Below are 23,984 nucleotides of genomic sequence, written 5' to 3'. Positions count from 1 at the left end.
CGCCCGCCACAACGCCCGGCTATTTTTTTTGGTTGCAGCCATCATTGTTGTTTGGTGAGCCCAGGCTGGATTCAAACCTGCCACCTTAGGTGTATGTGGCTGGTGCCTTAGCCACTTGAGCCACAGGGGCTGAGCCGACTGATCAGATTTTTAAGTTTATTTTATTTAGTTGCTGGGGAATAAAATCTGTTTTTGGTTTTTTATTTCCTCCCCAAGCTGCACAAGTTTGGCATGTAGGTCAATCTCAGAGATGTGTGAAGAAATTCAACCCTGGAAAAAGGAAAACCAGATGTTTCGTACTTCTGAAATAAAATGTTTTCAGGAAATGAGTGCAGAGGGGTGACTGTAAAGGACGCATTCGCTTATCCTAAACTAAATCTTAGGCAGTGAAACGCTTCAACTTCGTCCCAGACAACTTGCAGGATGGCCCAGCGAGGCGCGCGTCGCACACTCAGGTCCACAAAGGAACACCTGCCCCTTCCTTTCCTACAGTGCTGGGATGTGGAGACGCAGCGACACCGTGCGGCCACTGACGTGAACAGCGCTCGGCCTTCAAGGCTCCTAAAGGGACTTTCCCCAAACGTCCTTCCTCTAGGCCAGGCCCACGGATAGGATGCCGGCCCGAGGCAGGCTGTCCCCAGACTTCTGGCCTCTGTGTCAGGACACACACGCTGACACCATCGCTCACTTCTCGGGGCTGTAAGGGTGCGGGAGAAGCGGAATAAAACAACAGATCTTGCTCCCTCGGAAATCCAACGCGCAAGCCAGAGCGCCCGCGGATACAGCCTGAGCGTCCCGAGTCCTTAGGGGCTACGCCGGGCTCCTGGGGACCGGGGACCGCTCGTCCCTCCCTCACCCCCAAGCTCCGCTCAGCCCCGGGGACCACCAGGCCCGGGCGGGAACCACGCACCGACACGAGCGGGACGCGCAGGCGATCCCCCTGCAGCCGGTTGAAGGCGGGGAACGTGCTCCAGGCGAGGACCCCGCCGCGCTCGGGTCCCAGCAGGGCCACGAGCAGCGCCTGGTGCTGGAAGCGCACGGTCGGCTGCTCCTCGTAGCTGCTCCGCTTCAGCCAGAACCCTGCGTAAAAGAGGGCGGTGGGCACGCCGTCAGCAGGGCCGGCGCGGGCCGAGCGGGCCGCGGGAAGCGGTGGGGAGCCCGGGACGGCGCAGGCTCACCGTGGCTCCGGAAGGCCACCAGCAGCGGCGGGATGTAGGTGAGCAGGGCGGCCAGCAGCAGGAAGAGCGCGGCTTTGGAGCAGAGCCCGGCGCGGTAGCCGCGCTCGACCGGGTGAGAGAAGAGCTCGTAGAGCGCCATGGGCGCCGCGCGAAGTCAGAAACGCCGGGACCCTGCGGGGGATGCCGGACGATCGACCAAGTTTGGCTCCTCTTAGTTGCCATAGTTTTGGTCTCCACGGCAACCGAGCGCTTGCCATGGACCCAATCACAAAGACGCTGGGCTTTAGTGGGTGGGGCTAACGCGGCGGCGCGCGGCGGTGGACAATTGCTGGTAATTTAGTGCGTGAGATTCTGGTTGAGCAGGAACGTGATGTTTCCGTGGACCTAAGTCGTAGCCACAATATACATTTGTGTCAAATAAGATGTTTATAAAAAGTGAATTGTAAGTAAAGTGTGCTCTGTGTGATCTCTTTGCTCCCCATTTGGTTCTTACTGAGGTCCAACGAATCCCATGGTCCCAGGCTAAGACCAAAGCCAGGTTCCTCCAAGTTTTGTGTTGCTTCTGCCATGCTCCAGAGGAGGGCAGACGCGGAAACAGAACACAAATCCCTTAATTCTGGGAAGGATAGAGGGGAATTACTATATAGCTCTGACATGTATGGAGTACAAGTGTGGGTACTAGTTTTAGGGGACGCTGTGGTCCTCCCCAAAGGAAACACTGGCTTATCGCTTAATAGACTGCTTTGGCCGGCGCGATGATTCTGGTCAGTAATTAAAGCGTTTGGAGATGACGAAGGATGATGAACACTTGAGCCCAGGAGCTCAAGACCAGCCTGGGGAACATAATAAGATCCCAACTCTACAAAAGATAAAAGAAATTAGCCAAGTATGTTGGCACATGCCTGTAATCCCAGTTACTCAGGAGGCTGAGGCAGGAGAATCACTTGAATTTGAGGTTGCAGTGAGCTGTTTTAACACCGTAGCACTCTAGTCCAATACCCTGTTTCATTGCATTCTAGAGCAATACCCTGTCCTAAATAAAAACACAAAAATCTGGGCGGCACCTGTGGCTCAAAGGAGTAAGGCGCCAGGCCCATATACTGGAGGTGGTGGGTTCAAACCCAGCCCCGGCCAAAAATTGCAAAAAAAAAAAAAAAAATTCCCTAAACTAATATTTTGAACACAGCAGAAGGATTTTCCTTTTTAAAATCGTGGTTTACAGGCACATTCTTCATCAAAAGGTTCTGAGGGATCACATTGCAGTGTCATAGTGTGAGTGAGGTTTGTGCTCAAAGTGGAGTGCAACAGCTGATGCTCCCACTTTGGAGGCCTCCTACAAGGGGCTTTTAGATGAAGAGAACAACCGAAATCTCACAACACAGAGAAACAATGGTCATGACCTACCCATTTGAGGAAACTATTCCAGAGTTCAAGACAATGTCATCAGCCATAAGATGCCTTTGACATGTCATCAGGTCTAGTATTACTCATTCTTGCGTTAAAGCTTTTCTAGGGGCTGGATGAGGTGCTCACACCTGTAATTCTAGCACTCCAGGAGGCCAAGGCAGGTGGATTTCTTGAGCTCAGGGGTTCAAGACCAGCCCGGGCAAGGAGACACCGTTTCTACTAAAAAATTGAAAAAAAAACTAGCCGGGCATTATGGCAGGTGCCTGGGAGGCTGAGGCAAGAGGATCTCTTGAACCCAAGAGTTTGAGGTTGCTGTGAGCTATGATGATGCCACAGCACTCTACCCAGGGTGACAATGACTCTATCAAGAAATAAAAAAGAGAAAGGAAAGAAAGCTGTCCTTTGCAAATTGCTCTTAAATACAGCAATTGGTCAGCTTAAACCTCTGGTATGATTCTGAAATTATATTGTATCTGTGTTTTAAAAAGAAGACCGGCTCAGCGCCTATAGCTCAACCGGCTAAGGCGCCAGCCACGTACACCTAAGGTGGCGGGTTCGAATCCCCAGCCCGGACCCGCCAAACAATGATGATGGCTGCAACCAAAAAATAGCCGGGCGTTGTGGCGGGCGCCTGTGGTCCCAGCTACTTGGGAGGCAGAGGCAAGAGACTCGCTTGAGCCCAGGAGTTGGAGGTTGCTGTGAGCTGTAATGCCATGGCACTCTACCCAGGGGAAAGCTTGAGGCTCTGTCTCAAAAAAAAAAAAAAAAAAAAAGAAGACCTTCATTTATTAAAATAACCACTAAGTTTATTCAAGAACAGATGAATCTAGTTTTGAGTCCTGTCAATGACTGTCCCATGAGTAAGGAAGTGTGTGCCTCCGAGGTCTGTCTTTCAAGACAAACTAACAGATAGTGTAGCTAAGTCGCTGCTCAAACGGAGATGACTGCTAAGAATTTAGGTGTATGAAGTGCTTCAGCCTTCCCTGAGATGCCATGAGATTTACAAGACTATTTAGTAACAATGGATAGTAATAATCACTCTTCGCTTCCATGATTTGTAGAAGCTAGTTTTTGTGGTTTTATTTCACTTCTTTTAGAGCGAATATTAGACTTTTAAAAATGTCGAAGATCTGTGTATATCATCTTCTTTTCATACATGCATGACTGAGAACTGACTTCTCAGTTTCCATAATGTTCTTGTGTTTCATATAATTTACCTCCAATAACAAAAAGAGTCATTGTCTTAAAACTACACATTTTAATCGTGTTCCTCTCCTATTCAGGGTATCCCCAAATTACCTAGAACTCCTAACTATTTGCTTCAAGGCTTTCAACATGTCCTTTACCTCGGCATTTATCCATAATGCTTCCCAGCTGCCTCTTCCAGCCCCAGCCTTTGCTTTTAATCTCAAAAGGAAAGTTTATGCTTTGAAAAAGTACCCTTCTCTGCATCAGAAGGTTCACATTCTCAGTGAAGTCCTTCTTGTCCATTCTCACTTGGCTTTGTTTTGGTCCTTTATTTCCCTAGCTATCCCTTACTATCCATGTTCACACACCTCTTTAACATTTGAAACTCATTTTCTGTATTTTATACAACAGTTAATGTGCAATCGGATATATTCACTGTCTTCTCCTTCCAACTCACCTCCTCAACTAACTTCTCCCTCAACAAAGGCATCCAGTGTCCTTAGAACATTAAGTAGCTAAAGGCAGTGACCCAATAGGTAAAGAAGGTGATACAGGTGGTGCTTGTGGCTCAAAGGAGTAGGGTGCTAGCCCCATATACCGGAGGTGGTGGGTTTAAACCCAGCCCTGGCCAAAAACTGCAGAAAAAAAAAAAAAAGGTGATATATATCAGCAAGGTAAATGAAACGAGCCAATTAGAATGGCGAACCGGAGAAAGGAACCAAGAAGTAAAGTACTAAATGAGCCCGATCACTTAAAAAGGAAAGTCAAGGGCTGCGCCTGTGGCTCAGTGAGTACAGCGCCAGCCCCATATACCGAGGGTGGCGGGTTCAAATCCGGCCCTGGTCTAATTGCAACAAAAAAATAGCCTGGTGTTGTGGCAGGTGCCTGTAGTCCCAGCTACTCGGGAGGCTGAGGCAGGAGAATCACCTAAGCCCAGGAGTTGGAGGTCGCTGTAAGCTGTGATGCCACAGCACACTACCAAGGGCAATAAAGTGAGACTCTGTCTCTAAAAAAAAAAAGGAAAGTCAAGGGCTGGGCGTGGTGGCTCATACCTGTAATCCTAGCACTCTGGGAGGTTGAGGTAGGTGGATTGCCTGAGCTCCACAGGTTCAAGACCAGACTGATCCAGAACAAGACCTCATCTCTAAAAAGAATAGCTGGGCATTGTGGCGAGTGCCTCCCAACTTGGGAGGCTGAGGCAAGAGAATCGCTTCAGCCCAGGAGTTTGAGGTTGCTGTGAGCTAAGACGCCACAGAACTCTACTGAGGGTCACAAAAAAAAAAAAAAGGAAAGTCAGATTGTGTTACATTTCTGCTCAAAACTCTAGACGGACTTATTTTATTCTAAATAAAACCCAGAGTTCTTCACAGAGAATTGTAAGCTCAGTACAATTTTTGTTCTAGGCTCTTTGAACTTATGACACACTCCCTTGTTATTCAGCTCCTGCCATAGGGAGTTCTTTCATGTTCGTAGAATATGCTGACCATTTTAATTAGCATTTATTCCACAACCACTCTCTAGTCACTTACCTTGCCTCATTTTTTTAAAAAGCACCTATTATTACCTGACACATTTATTTTTTGTCTTCTCCCAGGAGAATGCAAACTCCAGGAGAGCAGGTGTGTTTTCTGTCTTGTTCACGGTTTCCTTCCCCAGAACCTGGAAGAGCGTTCTTGTATGCAACAACACTAATTTCTAAGCATGAAATTCAAAGACACTTCACTTTCACTTCATCAAAGACAAAAAAACCTATTCTGGTTACTCAGACACAGAATCTTCAAATAACAAAAATACTTTTAGAATGAAACTAGGCTCTATAGCATCGATCAGTAATTTCAGTTGTAGGAAACTATGATGACAGTGTCCAAACACACAGGCCTTCCAGATGCATGAGAAATACAAGTACATGGGAGGGGGTTCATGTGCACAGTGAAGTGAATATCCTCAGTACACCTTCGCCAGCTCATAACAGGTGGCGACCCCCTCCCAGACTGCCTTGATGACTCAGCTTAAAAGAAAGGAATTAATGTCATTGGAGAACTTCAGTCTATATATTGAGGCAGGTGATACCTATACATTCCCGGGCAGGCCAGGTCTTCAGCTCTTACCTCCCAGGAGGAAGAACACTCAGTTGGCTGGAAGGACCTCTCACCTTGGGAAACTGTGTCCTTAGCCAATCCTTCCTCTGTAGCAAGGCTTCTGCTCTAGGGTTTGAGGAACAGGATCCAAAGAGTCATTCGCAGAATAAGGAGTTGCTCTGTGAAGGCATATTTGTGTTGGGAGAAGGTGATGTTTAAATCCAAATCAGTTAACTTGTGAAGGCAGGGGGCTAATCCATTTGATTTTACCAAAGGGGTCATGACCTTGGGCCTAAAGTAATAACCCCCTACCACTTACTTGTATTTCTCATGCACCAGCTGATTGGTGCAGAGTGAGCCTTTGGATGAGGAAGACTCCAGGACACGCTGGATTAAGCATGTAATGATGGAGATCATTCAGTAGAGGGCGCTGGAAGAACTGACTAGGGGGGAAAAAGATAACCCAGCCCACTTCACACAGATCAGAAGTATTAATTCCATGCGATTATAGATCTAAATGGAAAACGCTAAACTACTGAAGCATTGGAAGCAAATGTCACAACTACTTTTGTCATCTTGAGGGGGACAAAGACTTCTGGAGAAGACACAAAATTCAGAAGCCGTAATGAAAGGATTCACGATCAACAATATAATAAATAGGATGAAATATTTTGCAATTTTATTGTAATGAGGTGGTAATTTGATTCACAGGTTCAAGATAATCAAATTTATATATTTAATAATCTTTAAATATGTAGCTATAGTATGTCAGTTATATCTCAACAAAGCTGTTTCTTTTTTTTTTTTTTTGCAGTTTTTGACCAGGGCTGGGTTTGAATCCGCCACCTCCGGCAAAAGGGGCCAGTGCCCTACTCCTTTGAGCCACAGGTGCCGCCCTGTTTTTTTTCTTTCTTTTTTTCCTTTTTAAAAGAAGGCTTAAAAAAGGAAAAAACCTTAAAGTAAGGAAAAAAACATAAAGTAGGTTAAAATTTAGATGACAGACTAGGAGAAACAATTTGCAACAAAAATGGCAAAGCAGAATGAAGAGACAGACCAGTAAAGCAATAGATTAATGAGCCTTGAACAAAGAAAAAGGAATGTAATTGATGAAACAGCATGAAAAGAAGCCCAGCTGCCCCAGAAATTTAAAAAATGCAGATTACAACACCAAATAACATCTCCGCCCGTTAGTCAGGCAAAAAATGAAAATGACTGATTGGACCCTGTACAGGTGATGGAGTGTCTTGGGGACTCAGTGGGAGTGGCTGAGAAAAGCACCTTGAAGGTGAACCTTAGAGCTGGCAGAGAGCTGGGAGTAAGGGGACACAGGGCCTGTACCAGCCATGAGAATTGGACACACCACTGATCTAGAAAACACAGTATTTTTCTTGGTTGTAAAATAATGGCAGAATAAAGGTATATTATGTTACTGTAACAGCTTCTTGAATAGTTGATAGGTTCTTTTCTCCAGAAAGGTAATAGGAAACATTTTACCTTGTGCACCATCAGGCGCTCTCATACTTTGCTAGTCCTCTCTTAAACCCCCCACACCCACAGCAGAGGCAGCAAGTCTGCTTGACTCTGGCAGCTGGGGCTTGTCGACCTAGACCACTTTCCAGCTGCGTCACAGGCCTACAGATGAGGCAGAGGGTTGGGGACTGTCACAGCAATGCCAGGAGCAGAGAGGCACGGCCAGGCTCTCTGGTGGAAAGGTGGAAGCTAGGGGTGGCCAGGACACTTCAGTCTCCACTAAGCCATCAGGCAATGCTGTGTAACCAGCCACCTCAAACTCAAGTGATTTCAACAGAAGAAGCATTTTTATCACTCCTAAAGGCTAGGACTTGGCTGGGCAGTTCTGGTCTCAGCTGGTCTCGCTCCTGTGTCTTTACAGGTCAAGAGCTGGAGTCAGTTTCTCCACCTTGGAAGCCGGGCTGGCCCCGGGACTAGCGTGGGCCAGGACAGTGGAGCAGAAGGGGCCGATGCTAATCAGCTGGTGGGCCGGGAGGGGCTGGCTGGGCTGGGCTGGCCTTGACTGCAGCAACTGGACCCTCCTTCTCACAGTCCCTGGTTGTCCGGCAGGCCAGCCTGGGCTCGCTCCATGGCAGAGGCAGAGTCCAAAGTAAGGGTGAAGCAGCAGGTTCTCATCAGGTCGAGGGAAACCAGGACTCATCATGCCAAAATCTGCCTCTTTGACATAAAATTCTTTCCAGCTGAAGGCAGCCAAGGCAGAACCACCTCTGTCTCCCTTCCCGCTTCTCTGCCTAAAGATCAGACATCAATTCTGTGCTAAGACAGCTCCAAACAGCTCCCAGCCAGAGACGGCAGCAGGAGCTCTGGGAGCAAACCTCAGTCCTGGGGTGTCCTCTCATGTATTTGCCTCCCATAGCTGCTGTAAACCTCTTTCCTTGGTTTGGTCACTTCTCTACAAATTTTTCTCTTTGAAGACGCTGTATATTCTGGAGTTCCAGGCTAACACTTCTGGTCACTTTCTCTCACATGCTGTGTGCTACACGCGTCAGTAAACTTTTTCCTCTGGTCAATCTGTCTTTTTGTTCCAGAGCCTGTCTCGGTACATTTGTGCTGCTAAAACACAATACATAGGAGCACAGACTAATTTATACTAAACACAAATGTGTTGGTTCACCGTTCTTTTTTTTTTTTTTTGAGACAGAGTCTCACTATGTCACCCTCAGTAGAGTGCTGTGGTGTTACAGTTCACAGCAACCTCAAACTCTTGGGTTTAAGCTATTCTCTTGTCTCTGCCACCCAAGTAGCTGGGATTACAGGCACCCACCACAGTGCCCAGCTATTTTTTTGTTGTAGTTGTCATTGTTGTTTAGCTGGCCCCAGGCTGGGTTCAAACCCACCAGCTTCAGTGTATGTAGCCGGCACCCTAACCACTGGGCTACAGGTGCCAAGCTGGGTTCACAATTCTTGAGTCTGGAAAGCCCAAGGTCCTGGAACTAGGACCTGGCAAGGGCTTTCTTACTCTGTCCTCGGGTGGCCAAAAAGCCACCACATGGTGGAAGGGCAAACAGAGGGCATGAGAAAGAGAGAGAAAGAGGGTGAGCCAGCTCCTGTTCAAGGCACCACTCCCTCAGTAACCAAACCACTTCCCCTACAACGGCATTAATCCCCTCACAGGGCAGAGTCCTCAAGGGCTAATCACACCTCAGTAGGCCCCACCTTCCAACACTGTTACATTGGGGATCACATCTCCATCACGTGAACTTTCGGGGACAGATTCAAACTGCCGCAGAGCCCCAGCTGAAAAGTTAAGATAGTTAAAGGCAAAATTTTGCTTTCCCTCCAAGTCCTAGGCTCAAAAATGGCATACTGGAACTTGTGGCACATTCTATTGGCCAAAGCAAGTCACAGGAGATTCAGAGGTGGAGAGTTTGAGGGCTGTAAAGATGGCTCTTGTACCCACGTGAGCTGTTGTCATATAGCAAGAAGCGTGGAGATCGCAGCCTTGATGGTAGTCCTTGGGGCAGTCATCCCTACACCAAGCCAGAGGTCTGTGCCCCATCACAGCCTTGGACAGTCCCTAGCAATGAGACTTCCCCGTCATGACTATATCCTAACAGTGACCAGGCACATGTGATCAGCAACCCAAGTACCTGCCTACCCTGAGCTACCAGCCTGGCCTTTATGGTCCCCAGTCAGCCAGGTGACCCTGTCTTTGTCCTGAAACCTGTTCTGGGCTCAGGCCAGGCTTTCCCGGAATGCCTCATGTGCAGGGACCACATTCAGGACCCAGTCATCCGTGCCCTGGCACCCTGGGAGTCAGGGGAGAATGGATTAGTCATAAAGCAAAGAGCATGGATACAGAGAGGTCATTAATCCTAATCCTGGATACAATCTGTGACTGAGGCAGGGGAGAAGGCCGCTTGTGGGATGCCACTGTCAGGTGGGCTCTGAGTCCTCCCATCAAGGGCTTCCTGAACCCCACTTAGTTTGGGGCGGCATGAGCCTCATGCTCATTCTTTCGTGGCTGAACAAACTATATGGGCTGTTGGTTCCTACACTGACTCCTCCACTCGCCAGTGGAGTCCTTCCATGTGGTGACCATCGGTTGCTTTTATCCCCAGTGCCCAGGTCAGGGCAGGGTATGGTTGGGGAACTGTGGGGAATGCCGGGAGGAAAGACCCAGTGTCCAAGCCATCTGCCCACCACACCCCTCCAGTGTTGTGGTCTTTGAGATGTTTGTAGCCAGTTGCCAGGAGAGCTCCCTAACTCCCAAGATCAATGTCATTGTCAGGGTCAAATGATCTGGCCTTCCAAGCCTGTCCATCTTCATCCCCAGCAAGAATTACTTGTTAGAACTTCATCTCTAATACAGTGTTGGAAGTTAGGACCTATTGAGGATGATTAGGCTATGAGGACTCTGCATCAGGAAGGGATTACTGCTGTTATTGCAGGAGTGGGTTATTAAGGCAGTGATGCTTTATGCAGGTCACCAGGAAAGTTTTGAAACAGACTGTTATGGTTCATAATTTCACTTCCAAGAAATATAGTCGACAGAATCCTTTCTGATTCACCTGTGCAAGTTCCATCTTGCTTAGCTTATCTGTGTTGTTGGGAGGGCTTCATTTATTTCCATCTGCATGGATTTTATATTTCTTTCTTTTCTTTGAGACAGAGTCTCACTCTGTTGCCCTCGGTAGAGTGCTGTAGCATCACAGCTCACAGCAACCTCAAACTATTGGGCTTAAGCAATTCTCTTGCCTCAGCCTCCCAAGTAGCTGGGACTACAGGCACCCACCACAATGCCTGGCTATTGTTTTGTTGCAGTTGTCATTGTTATTTAGCAGGCCTGGGCCAGGTTTGAACCTGCCAGCCTCGGTGTAGATGGCCAGCACCCTACTTACTGAGCTATGGGTGCTGAGCCAGGAGTTTATTATATTTCTTGATTTTTATGTAAAGTACTCACTGAACCTTTCTGTCTCTTTTGCACATCCTTCTACCATGTGGTACCTCTGGCCACACTAGGACACAGCACAAGAAAGCCCTTGCCAGATGCTGGCCTCTGGACCTCAGACTTCCCAGCCTCCAGAACTGTGAGTCAATATACTATTTTAGTACAAATTACCCAGTCTGTGGTTTTGTGTTTTAGCAGCACAAACATACTATCAGGCTCTACAACTGAAGTGAAAGATGTAAGCTTGAATCCTAGCTTATCTGCTAAATCTATATGACTTGAGCCTTTCTGCTATGGTCTAAGTGTTTTTGTCCACCCAATCCCCTCATCTCTTTATTATTATTATTTTTTTAGAGACAGAGTCGCCTTCTTCTCAGTAGAGTGCTGTTGTGTCACAGCTCACAGCAACCTCCAGCTCTTGGGCTTAGGTGATTCTTTTGCCTCAGCCTCCTGAGTAGCTGGGACTACAGGTGCCCACCACAAACCTGGCTATTTTTTGTTGCAGTTTGGCTGGGGGCCAGGTTTGAACCCGCCACCCCTGGTATATGGGGCCAGCACCCTACTCACTGAGCCACAGGTGCCACCTGGGACCCCATCTCTTCAAAAAGAAAACGATAAAGGGCAGCACCTGTGGCTCAGAGGAGTAGGGTGCTGGCTCCATATACCGGAGGTGGCAGGTTTAAACCTGACCTCGGCCAAAAAGAAAAAGATAAAGTACTTCTGCTCTAATGGCTTTAATAGACTAAGGTACTTTCTAAAGCTGCAGAATACCAAATAATAAATTGGTGATTTAAAATACCTCCCCCATGTTTTATGACCACTGAAGCTTCTAAAGTGGGGAGGATTCTTCAACTGGCTTTAGCATCAAGCCAGTATATATGTGTTTACTGTAAGGAAGCAGAAAATGCCAGATCCTCCTTGTCCCACCTGCTTCCTAGTGAGGGATCAGTACACAGTCCAAGTCTCACCAACCTAAGGCCACACTCAGGCTGAGAATCAAAAGCTAGTGGCCACCAGCATCCCTTGGGGCAACTGAGGGCGCCTAACCATGAAGGCAGCTCCCTCATTTCAGAGGTGAAGGGTCAGAAGTTCTGGTGGCCAAAGTCTCAGTCTAAGAGCAGCTCTGTGGCCCAGTGTAATTTGGGGTTCATTTGTGGGGACTCAAATATGCTTTCTTGTCCTTCTCGGAGGTTCTGTGAACTTTTCTTTTAAGCATATCATGCACTTCTTGGCTCTAATTTCCTGAGCTCAGGACTAAACCTACACATACAGTGTCCCTCCAGTAAGCCCCTTTGCTGCCAGAGCTGGGTGCCCTGGGTTGCAGGCAGGAATCTTACTCTGGCCTAGAAGTTCCAAGGAAGACAGAAGCAGCCCCCACACAGCCTTTTTTCTTTCAACCTCCTGGCAAACTTGCCTAGTGACATTCACCCCACGACCGGCCCCACCTGCCTTCCAGGCATTGATCCTGCCGCCAGCCTCTTGCTCTGGCACCTGCTACACCTGGGTTTGTGCCCAGCCCTCTTCAGCCCTCTCTCCTGGCACCTTTCTTCCCCACTACTTCCCTCTGGGCTTATCCAGGTCGACAAGCTTTGGGCCCAGAATTTACAGCCTCCTGCGTCCCTCCCTGAGCTATGTCCCTGATCATGACTCTGCCAGCTGTTCCCTAAAGCGAATAAGATGGAAAAACCTGATCCTTCTTCATCCAAGAGACGGGTCACTGCCAACCAGATTCACCCTCTTTCCCCACTGGAGTGTGAGAGCAAAAATCCCTCTTCTCCCAACTTCTTTCTTTTCACTGTATGACCTTGAACAAGTCCCTTCACATCTGAATTTGCCTTTCAAACTTTGCAGGCTGTAAACTCTAATTTGCATCACACAGGTAAAATATGATGTTCATTTCTGTAAGTAGTTTTGTCTGATTTCTCACTGAAGACACAGGGGAATATAAAGGCCAATGGTTTTGATGGAGTGTGGAGTCACAGTTATATGGAGAAGGGAATCCAGGTTTTGCAGGTGTGTGTGTGTGTGTGTGTGCACCCCACGCATAGTGCACAGCCTTCACGGGTCAGACACTGCAGTGCCCTTTTCGCTCACAGTCAGGGCTGGGCAACCCCTCTCCGCTGCTGCAGGATCAATTCCAGAGGAAGAGAGAGTGAAGAGGAAAGAGAGGCTTGAGTGGAACCCAAGTCATTGGAACTTTCTCCGTGTGGTCAAAGAAAGTGGGGGCAAAATTTTCACTTTCCATGAAGAGTGCACCTGATGGGAATTCGGCTCATAAAAAGGGCTGCAAGAAAAGCCAAGAACACACTCAGTTCTCTCCCACTTCAGGGAGGACGCCTCACACTCCCAGTCCCTAGCTGAGGAAGCATCCGCTTCCCTGCGTGCCCCACCTACCTCTGAACCATGCACTCGCCTCACAGGCCTAACAACAGCCACAACTGGGGCCTCGATTGAGGCACAGGCTAAGAGGTGGTGGATGACACCCAGCTGAAGCTGCTCGGGCCTCGAGGCAGCAGCAAATCCAGGGCGAGGTCGCGCTGCTCGTTCTCAGAGGACACTGGCCGGTAGCCCAGCAGCTGCAGCGCCCCTGCGCACAGCTCCTGCACACGCCGGATCTTGGCGAAAGGCAGCGTGTGGCGCCAGGCCTGGGAGACGTTGAGCGCGTTCCTGGACGTGGTCTGGAAGGCTTCCCGGCGCGCTCCAGGTCCCGCCCCGTGCGTGATGTTGTGGATCCAGGCCTCGAGCTGTGGCGTGAGGTTCAGGCCAGTGAAGGCGTAGAGCTCACGGATCTCCGCCAGAGGATCCCGCGCCAGGTCCTCGAAGCGCACCAGGCGGTAGCGGCCCTGCAGGAAAGGCGGAGGCTTGAGCGTGGCGACCTCAGCGATGCGCACGTGGCTGCGGCACACCTCCTGCACCACGCGCAGCCCGGGGTCGGCCTCCACCCATGTGCCATTGGTGCCCAGTACGATGCCGTTGTCACGCGCCAGAGCCTTGGCCGTCTGCTCACGCGAGCGCAGCACAGCCCGTGGGTCGCGCACCAGGTGCACGATGCGCAGGTTGAGTGCGGGGTCGCGCAGCAGCGGGTAGAGCACCCGCAGGTTGAAGAAGCGCACCTCCTTGAGCACCACGTGGCTGTAGGAGCGGCAGGCCTCCTGAGCCAGCCCGAATGGCCGCCGCGCGCACAGTGGCTTGCACACGGCCTCGCTGCTGATGGCGCCGCGGGGGAAGGCGCTACAGGCAGGCGGCGAGCACAGCGCGCGGCTCACTGCCCACTGGAAGAGGTCTGACAGATTGTGGCTGCGGCGCCAGGGCAGGTAGGCATCGAACACGTCCATGTCGCACAGGAAGACTGAGCGGATCAGGTCGCGCACGGCCATGTGTAGCGCCGAAGCGCTGCCCTGCGACAGGGTGGCCCACACGTGCCAGGCAGGCTCCATCAGATAGAAGACATCAGGGTGCTGGCTGAAGAGCTGGCCCACGAAGGAGGAGCCTGAGCGCCACGAGGACAGCACCAGCACGTGCACTCGCTCCTGGTTGCCGGCTGAGGATGACGGCCCTGACCTCGAGACCAGAAAGAGCAGGAGGCAGGTCTGCGCCAGCAGGAGCGCGGTCACCGCTGAGCTGGACACACGCGGTAGCCACATGCTGCCCGCCTGGGTGCCTTCGGAAGGAAGCGCAGCAGTTAGGGATCTTGGCCTTCACGCAAATCCTAAGACCCAACTACATACCCAGTGTTCCCAGGGAGCAGCCCCCAAACTTGGCCACCCAACACGAGGGGCCTGAATAACACGATGATCGCCATCTCTTCTTGCAGGCGAAGTTAAGACATAAGCCATGATCTGGTCGTCTATGCTGACAGCAAATGTCCGGTTCCAGCACAGTGTGGGATCTACCTACTCTGTATTGGACAGGGAAGTATTATTTTTCATACTGAATTCTCGTTTTTGCTTAAGAATTTCTCTTAGGGAGACATTTCAAGGTTGTTGAGCTAAGTGGCTTGATGGACACTTTGGTGGTTGTCAGAGTTTCCCTGCAGTTGAATCCTGACTGTCACTTTTGAGCCTGAGATCATGGGCCGAACATTTAATTCCCCTGTGACTCAGTTTGCCCATGTGTAAAGGGAGATAATACTGGTACCTGGCTCTTAGGATTTTGGAGGAATATGGCAGGGGAGGGAGCATGTAGTAATACCCATGGCTGACGACCTGCCTTTTCTACTTACTGTGCTTCTACATGTCATATATATATATTTTTTAACAAGCTGGTACAACTTATGTTATTAAAAATAATCAAATTTAGGCCTACATGAGGAAAATAAATGTTTTAAAAAGCTAAGATGTGGGCCAGGTGCGGTGGCTCACGCCTGTAATTCTGGTACTTGGGAGGCCAAGGCGGATGGATTGCCTGAGCTCACAGGTTCGAGACAAACCTCAGCTAGAGCAAGACCCCCTAAATGACAGGGCTGTGACTCAAATCCAGCCCTCTGTCCTCCAACCTTCATGCCCACTTCGAAAAATGCCCAGGTTAGGCCTGGGGAGGGTAGCTCTGCTCCCACCTCTAGGGAGCTTTCTGTGTGCATAGCTATAATACCTAAAAATTGCTGGGTGTTGTGGTGGGTGCCTGTAGTCCCAGTTACTCGGGACTATAGGTAGTTACTGTGGTTCATATTTTTCTCTGAGGCAAGAGAATCGCATGAGCCCAAGAGTTTGAGGTTACTGTGAGCTATGAGCAAGACTGTCTCAACAACAACAACAAAGCAAAGCCGTGAAGTGGACAAAGAGCACCAACAGTTGCCATCAGCCACGGGGAGTGAAGTGCTGGAGGCAGCATGGCCTCCAGAGTGAGGGTGTCCTCCCAGAGCCTGGGGAGTTTGCAAGGACACCAGGTGAGGGGAGCTAGGATGGACCTGGGGAAGCAGTGACGTGAAGGCAGAGTCCTGTCCCAGGCCTGCTGAAGGGACTCACTCCTGTCCAGGGCTGCTGGGAGACTGATCACAAATCCATGGGAGTAATCTAGAGGTTCTCCAGGACCTAGAAAAATAGGAGGGATGGCTTCAGATCCCCCAGGAAGAGGTATTATAGCTATGCACACAGAAAGCTCCCTAGAGGTGGGAGCAGAGCTATCCTCCCCAAGCCTAACCTGGGCATTTTTCTAAATGGGCATGAAGGTTGGAGGAGAGAGGGCTGAGTCACAGCCCTGTCATTTAGGAGCTGTGAGACCTGTGGCAAGTGACTTAAGTTCCCCAAGGCTCAATTCCCATCTCTCTAACAGGGAGCTTGCAGCTTTTTGCCTCTTAGGTTGGGTGTGAGGAAGGCTGCTGCCAGCCCCTGTGAGGGGAGGGCTTGGTGCAGTATCCAACACAGATCCACCTCGCTGTGACTGTTAAGTGTTGAACTATGTCTGGAGAAAGCCCCTGTCCCTGAGAGGTCTCTGCCCAGATGAGACACACTCAGGTCACCTATGCTTCAAATCCCAGCATGTCCCAGGCTGTCCTCTAGTCTGGAAGCACCCCTGGGCCAGTTAGTGGATCCCTTAAGATTGACATGCATGTCTGCAGGGTGGAAGGAACTCTGAGGCCAGCTCCCTGATCCTGAGATCCTGGAACAGTTTCCACTTGCACCTGTTGCATCTGCAGTGATCTCGTGCAGGTGACTTTGGAAGGGAAGGGCCTGGAAATTTCTTCATTGCCTCTGCACCATTTGCTTCCATTTTGTTGTGTCCACGTCACCACTAAGAGGAGCCAGGTCTGACTTGTGAGCAGACCGTGTCTCTGCTTCTTCCCCTTATCCAGAGGTAGCAGCAGGAGTATGCCCAAGACTTCTGTCACCTGCTGACAATAGAGCTGCTTCCTGGACCCCATGCCCAGCCCAGAAAACCTGGGAAAGAGGGAGAGTAGCCACCCACCTGCACTGCACAAGTGATCAACACTCCTTGAGTACCAGCTGATAGATGGTGGGTTCCCCTGAGAACGGGGTGCTGGAAAGGGAGGAACTTATATTTGGTGACTAAAATTACAAGTCCTAGATGCTTCAAGTCCACTGGATGGTTGATTTAACTCAATGGCCCACGTGATGGGCATTAGGATATCAGTTTTTCAGGTGAAAGACTCAATCTTAAGGAGACAGCAGTGAAGATGGGACCACAGCCCAGATTCCTGTTTCTAGGCCCCTGGCACCTCGGATGCTACCTCCTCCTACCCCTGAGTGCTCCTTGCAGAGGGCAGGACCCCATTGCTTTGGCTCTAGTACAGCTGCCCTGGCCCACCTCAGCCTTCCCCTGAGTAGGAAGGATCTTTACTGCAGGTCAAGGCATTTTGCACCTGTATTCCAGGATAGCCAGAGGTCTTCTCAAGTGACACACACACTACAGCAATTGCTATCTGATGCACTTATTGGAACTTGAAACTAGGAGGGAGATTGAAACATTGTATGCCCCAAAGATACCCAGAAGACCAGCTCCTGGCTGGGAGGTTTCTGATAAATGGCCTTATGTTCAGTTCAGCATACAGGACAACAACCCAAAGGTTCAAAGTTAAGGACAACAACCCAGGGGTTTACAGTTTTTTGGTTTTTTTCTACAGACAGAGTCTCATTTTGTCACCTGGTAGAGTGCCATGGCATCATAGCTCATAGTAACCTCCAGCTCTTGGGCTTAGGCAATTCTCTTGCCTCAGCCTCCCAAGTAGCTGGGACTACAGGTGCCCATCACAACACCCAGCTATTTTTTTTGTGTGTGTGTGTGGCAGTTGTCATTGTTGTCTAGCAGGCGGGGCCAGGTTCGAACCCACCTGCCTCCATGTATGTGGCCACACCCTAACCACTCAGCCAGGGACGCTGAGCCATATCATTTCTTGTATATCTGTTTTATTGTGCTTGGATTCAAACTGCCTTAGATTTTGTAATAGAAGAGTTGAAAGATACAATTGAGGAAATGTAAAAAGTAGAACAACAACAAAAAAAAAAAGATGGAAAAATGGATAAAAGATGGAAAATACAGAAAAGATAAGAAAGGAAGAGATTCAGTCCAGGAAGTTCAATGCCCAGAGTCCCTATCCTGGTGGAGCTGCCAGTGTAGTTGAGGACATTAAAGACAAACCATTGTGATGGTCAGGGGACCAGATAGTGATCCCAGAGAATGGCCTATCATGGAAGGCTCACACTAGTCCTGGCCGAGTCCTGCTTCCCCTCTCCTGGATTCTGTCAGAATCCCCCACCTGGAGCCCTCTGGTGCATCTCTACAGAGACACCAGAGCTGCCCACTCCACACATCTGATCATGCCTTCTCCACTCAGCCACTGGCAGCTTTCCACCTCACTTCCTGAACGCTCTGCTTCAGATGACCAGGAATCATCAGGGTTCGTCAAACACTCTCCAGGCTCCCCTGCCCCTGTGCTGGGAGTGCCCCCCTCACTGACTCAGGACTGTGTGCGGGGCCTGGCCCTGGCAGACCAGCCTGGTCCCCACGTCCTGGCTGATCTGTCACCTCTCTGCCAGTGCCCACGATGCAGCTGCCTGGCATCCACAGAGACTGGGGGCAGCAGTTATGCAGCCCAGATGCTAATGGAGGAAACAGATCTGCCTTCTAGAAGCCACCAGGAAATGAATTCTAATTAGTCTGGGAAAGGAGCCTCAAGTCTCCCTGGCTCAGAGCTGCTCTGAGGTGGAATTTGGAACAGCTGAGGGGAATTCAACATATAAACCCCTATCCTTGGCTCTGAGCTTTGAAGATCCTTGAAATACACTTAGGACAGCATCTAATTTAGTCTAAATCAGAGAGCCTTGCGGCTAGAGGACTCTGAAGTTTCTGGGCTCCAACCTATTCTCTGTAGCAACGCACACAGGTGGAACAGTGCATTTAGCATGTTCTCCCATGCTTCCCTAGGTAGTACCAGAGCGCTCTTACTACATGGATAATCTGGAATGTTCTCTGGTTAATTCTATTAACATTTATTTATTTATTTATTTATTTATTTTTTGAGACAGAATCTCACTATGCTGCCCAAGCTAGAGTGCCGTGGCATCAGCCTAGCTCACAGCAACCTCAAACTCCTGGGTTCAAGCAATCCTTCTCAGTAACTGGGATTACAGGCACCTGACACAACCTGACCCATTCCTACAGGCAAGATGGTCCAGGGACTGTTAGGAACTGTGTAAGACTCAGTTCCAAATTTTTTCCTGGGTAACGAGTTAGCCCGGGTAACGAGTTAGCCCAGCTAACTATTCTATTTTTAGTAGAGATGGGGGTCTTTTCTTGCTTAGGCTGGTCTCAAACTCCTGGGTTCAAGTGATCCTCCTGCCTCAGCCTCCCTTGAGTGCTAGGATTACAGCCATGAGCCATCATACCTGGCCCCTATTAATGTTTTAGATTCATTATTATTATTATTTTTAATTTTTTTTGTTGCAGTTTGGCCGGGGGCTGAGTTCGAACTCACCACCCTCGGTATATGAAGCTGACACCCTACTCACTGAGCCACAGGCGCCGCCCTAGATTCATTATTTTTAAAGAGTAAGTCATTCATACAAGCCAGTGACATAAAAAGCAAATAAAGAGATCATGTTAGAAGAAAATGATGCAAAACATCTTACAGCCAAATACAATGTGTGGACCACGTTTGGATTCTGATTCCAACAAACCAGCTAAAAGAAGATATCTTACAGGTAATCAGAGAAATTTTAATTTGGACCAAGTGTTAGGCAATATTGAGAAATCATTGTTTCTTTTTTCTTTCTTTCTTTCTTTTCTTTTTTGTTTTTTTCTATTTATTTATTTAGAGACAGAGTCTTACTATGTTGCCTTCAGTAGAGTGTCGTGGTGTCACAGCTCACTGCAACCTCAAATTCTTGGGCTCAAGTGATTCTCTTGTCTCAGGCACCTGCCACAATGCCCGGCTGTTTTGTTTGTTGTAGTTGCCGTTGTTGTTTAGCAGGCCTGCCTCAGTGTATGTGGCCCGTGCCTTAACCACTGAGCAACAGGCGCCAAGCCCTTTTTTGTTTTTTGAGATAGAGTCTTGATCTGTCACCTGGGATAGAGTGCAGTGGCATCGTCATAGCTAACTACAAGTTCAAATTACTAGGCTCCAGCAATCCTTCTGTTTCATCCTTCCAAGTAGCTGGGACTATGGCCACACACCATGCCTGGCTAATTTTTCTATTTTTTTAGTAGAGACACTCTCTTGCTTAGGGTGGTCTTGAACTCCTGACCTCAAGTGATTCTCCTGCCTCTGCCTCCCAGAATGCTGGAATCACAGATATGAGCCACCATGCTCAGCAAATTATTGTTAATGCTAGTATTCCAATCCACGGTGCTCTTCTTCATGCCTTTTAGTACCTACTTCCTCCTAGGACACCAGAGGAAGGACCCTGGAGGTCTCATTAGAGCGAGGTGGGCAGAGGGCATCATGGTCAAGAGTAGGAACCACCTTTGATCATGGACTATGTGATCTTGCTTAAATTACTTTTTTTCCCCGTGCCCACTTTGTTAAAAAAACAAACAAACCATAAAGTGGGCAAAATAATGCAACCCAACTCATGGGCTTTATTTAAAGATCAAATGAATTAGTATTTGTAAAGTAGAACAATGTCTGGCATATATTACACCTACAAGTATTTGTCCAGGAATCTTCCAAGTCCTGGGTCACAGTCATATTCTGTGATCCCCAAAGAAAGTCTGTGCCTAGGGAAAACCCAAGAACCATAGCCCCATCAGGCTCAGGTGCCTGAGCAACAGGTGCTACTGGCCCTAGTGCCCCGGCGGCAGAACGTGGTGCAAGCATTTGACCTGGTTACCTAAGTCCTTTCTAGTCTTTAGGCCTCAGTTTTCCCTTCCTCAAAAATGGGAACCTTGAGTCATTTGACTCTGACTTAGGAGGGAAGAGAATTGCTAGGCACCTGTCCTGAGGTCCAGAGGGTCCTGTTCTGTTGCCAGAAACAGAGGTGCAAAACCCCGATTCATTGGGTGAGGTTCCAAATTGACTCTCCAAGCTACTTTTTCTTAAGAGTTCTATGGAAAACCAGGCACTTTGAAACTCAAGGTCCTCACTTTGAAACTCAAGATAAGGGACCCCAACAGGGATCCCCTGCCAGCTGAGGCCCCAGCTAGCCCCCTTCAAACCTGTGCCCGCTGCAGCGACGCCTTTTTCGCTGTTGCTGATGGAAAGCCACCCTCAGCTCTTCCCGCCACTCACGCCTCCAGCCGCAGGATCGGGAAGCTTCCCCAGCTGTGCAAAGGGCCAGGCCGTCAGCCTGCCGGAGAGGGGGGACATCCCGCCGGGAGAGCGGTGAACCAACTTACCGCAAAGCTTGGCGTCTCGGCCGATCTGGCGCGACAGACAGGGAGACACCACTCTCTCTGGCTCCGCAAAGCCTCCCAGACTGTCGTCTCTTCCAAATTCCACACAGAGCCAGCTCTTTCTCTTCGCGGGGAGAGTCCGCAGGGGCTGATTTGCTCCTTAGGGTCCCAAAACTGAGGGACACGCTGTGACAGCGAGTGGGGAGTCTCCAAGAGGCGTGGACAGGAGTCGGGGAGTCCCAAGCTATTGGAAGCTCCCGGAGCCCCAGGCAGAGTGAATCTGGAAACAGGGCAGGAGTCTCAGAAGGGCATCTTGGGGATGGGGCTGTCTTGGGTTATGACAAGCGAGGACTTGGGCGCAGGGACCCGCTCCGGGGCCGGGCACAGTGCCCTGCGTCCTGCGCTGCCTGAGCGGCCGCCGGTGTCCCTCTGCCCGGCGCTGCCCGCCCCAGCACAGACAATGAGGCGCTTTCAGACGCGGCTGCGGTCCCCGGCCGGCCGGCGGGCAGGAGCCAGGGCGGGGGGAAGGCAGGAAGGAGCCGGTTGGCCCCCGGCTCCCTGCCCTCCCGAGCCCGACCCAGGGGCCACGCCTCGGGGGAGGGGCGCTGGCCGGGGCGGCCCAGGGGCCCGCGAGGGAGGCACAGGTGGTCTCCGGGCTGCGGGAGGCTCCTTGTGTGGCGGAGGATGTGGAAGGCGCTGCAGTCACTTCTCTTCCTACTAACGGACCAAAGAAGTGGTCTCCCCCTCTACTCCCCAGGGAAGGGAGGCTCTGGGGGACAGAGACCCTTGTGAAGGAAATGGAATTTCGGTCTTGTCTCTCCTCGCTTTGGGGGGGGGGTACCTTGCAGACCTGTGATTTGCAATCCACACGTGGTCCCAAGCCCTTAGCCTCAGCCCTAACCAAAACCCAGCACCTTGATGGCAGCGGGGGCCCAAGCTACCTCCTGGGAAGGACCGAGAGACCAGGTGGCCTTGAGGAGCTGGACCTGCAGCTGAGTCCTCCTCCTGCCCTCTCCCTGCCCTAGCACAAACCTAGAGGGGCATATTTGATAGCAGGTCAGGGTTAATACAGGATAGGGCTCAGCAAATAAAAAACAAGTGTTTTCAGGCTCAGCGCCCCTTGCTCAGAGGTTACAGCACCTGCCACATAGACCCAGGCTGTCCGGTTTGAACCCCGCCCTGGCCTGCTAAACAACAATGACAACTGCAACAACAAAATAACTGGGCGTTGTGGTGGGCACCTGTAGTCCCAGCCACTTGGGAGGCAGAGGCAAGAGAATGGCGTAAGCCCAAGAGTTTGAGGTTGCTGTGAGTAGTCTAGGGCGACATAGTGAGACTCTGTCTCAAAAAACAAACAAACAAACATCAAAAGAAACCCAAGTGTTTTCCCTTTACAGTTAACAAGGCAGGGCCCAGGTATCTGAAAAGGATAGAGCATTCTGGCCATGCATGGTGGCTTACACCTGTAAACCTAGCACTCTGGGAGGCCAAGAAGGAGGATCCCTTGAGCTCAAGAGTTTGAGACCAGCAAGGGTGAGATCCCATTTCTACTAAAAATAGAAAAACTAACCAGGCATGGTGGTGGGCACCTGTATTCCCAGCTACTTGGGAGGCTGAGGCAAGAGGATTGCTCAAGCCCAAGAGTTTGAGGTTGCTGTGAGCAATGATGCCATGGTACTCTACCCAGGGCAACAGAGTGAGCCTCTGCCTAAATCAAACGACAAAAAAAGCCCCAAACAACAAAACCCCCCCAAACACCCCTCCCCCCAAACGGATAGAGCATTCTGATCTCTGGTAACCCATGGGGATCTGGGACGAGAGGTTGCTGCTGCTGGGTGTGGAAATTAGCCAGTCTTTCCTGCCTGTGGTCTGGCAAGTTGAGTTTAACATCTTTTAACAACAGTCATCAGCTTTGTGAACTGACAACTCCATTCTAGGCTCTATCTTAAGAAAATAAATCAACAACAAGGATTTATACACAAGGGTCATAGAAGTGTCATTCATGATACTGAAAGAATTAGAAAGTACACAAAAGATTAGAAAGATGTGTGCCAGGAGGACAGCCATGATAGCTTCTGGGTAGTGGATTTGCAGACAATTGTTTGTTGTCTTTAGTTTTATGTAATGGACTTGGGTTTTCCAAGTTTACCTGGTCAGAAAACTACAAATGTCTTTTACAAAGCAGGGAGGAAGGTGGGGGCAGGAGGGGGGTGAGGGGGAGACTATTAAAGAAAAAAGAAAAAAAAAAAGAACAATTGCTTTACGGACCGTATATAATGGGATTTACATAGGGGGGCATAGGGGCACTGCCCGATTTAAGCAGAAACTGGACTGATCATTTGGTAAAACTGGAAATCTTCCTTTCCGAAAATAGTAAGTAAATGTCTCAAACCCTTACTTAGCTTAGTTGATAACATCCTGTATACTTCTCACCATTTTTCATGTTGTAAGTATGCTGTTTGATTCAGGTCCAGAAACTACTAACACCTGGTCTGTAAATAATTTGATATTTACCAGACACACTTGTAATTTTCCAGCCTCTGTCTTCCACATGGCATGTAGCTTCCACTGAAAACTCATTTACTTGGTGTTGGACCAGGGGATGTTCGCCAAAGAGCTAACAAAAGCTCCAAGGTTTTGGGCAGAATCTTGGCAAAGCAAGGTGGCTGGTGAGTAACTCGGAGAAGTGTACGCAGCCTCGGCCCGCCCCATTCTTTCCCCCTCTAAATCTTTCCACTCTAAAAAGCAACATGCAACTTTCTGTTCTGAACATTTTAATTAGAAATTTACAAAACAACATAACGGGCCCTTTATACACATATTGCATTAAAATAATTTTGCAAAATGCAAAGCCATGTTTATACATATCTTTAGCCATCTTTCTGTATCTCATTACCTTTTGGGGATTTAAACCGGAAACCTTTT

The 23,984-nt window shown here is 49.6% G+C and overlaps 2 protein-coding genes across 2 annotated transcripts in view; both read right to left on the bottom strand.

The window, feature by feature from the left end:
* The window catches only part of LOC100954618 (transmembrane protein 231), an 11,516-nt gene extending 10,122 nt beyond the window's left edge, over positions 1 to 1,394 (bottom strand). The window contains exons 1-2 of the mRNA XM_003791317.3: positions 1,179 to 1,394; positions 911 to 1,080 (exon numbers count right to left, since the gene is read on the bottom strand). Coding sequence (XP_003791365.1) covers positions 911 to 1,080; positions 1,179 to 1,317 — 309 coding nt within the window. The 5' untranslated portion in view covers positions 1,318 to 1,394. The remainder of the gene's footprint in view (positions 1 to 910; positions 1,081 to 1,178) is intronic.
* Positions 1,395 to 13,234: 11,840 nt separating this feature from the next.
* On the bottom strand, positions 13,235 to 14,416 carry LOC100965943 (carbohydrate sulfotransferase 6). Its single transcript, XM_003791432.1, has one exon. The coding sequence runs from the start codon at positions 14,414 to 14,416 to the stop codon at positions 13,235 to 13,237; it is 1,182 nt and encodes a 393-aa protein (XP_003791480.1).
* Positions 14,417 to 23,984: the final 9,568 nt, after the last annotated feature.

The sequence above is a fragment of the Otolemur garnettii genome, unplaced genomic scaffold, assembly GCF_000181295.1.
Source record: "Otolemur garnettii isolate 467f Iridium unplaced genomic scaffold, OtoGar3 scaffold00047, whole genome shotgun sequence".
Taxonomy (NCBI): Eukaryota; Metazoa; Chordata; class Mammalia; order Primates; family Galagidae; genus Otolemur; species Otolemur garnettii.
The sequence above is the reverse complement of the archived record's forward strand: the minus strand, read 5'-3'. Positions and strand labels throughout refer to the sequence as shown.

Bases quoted from the DNA above. Each gene is read 5' to 3' on its own strand.
- LOC100965943 (XM_003791432.1), bottom strand. From the start codon at position 14,416: ATGTGGCTACCGCGTGTGTCCAGCTCAGCGGTGACCGCGCTCCTGCTG.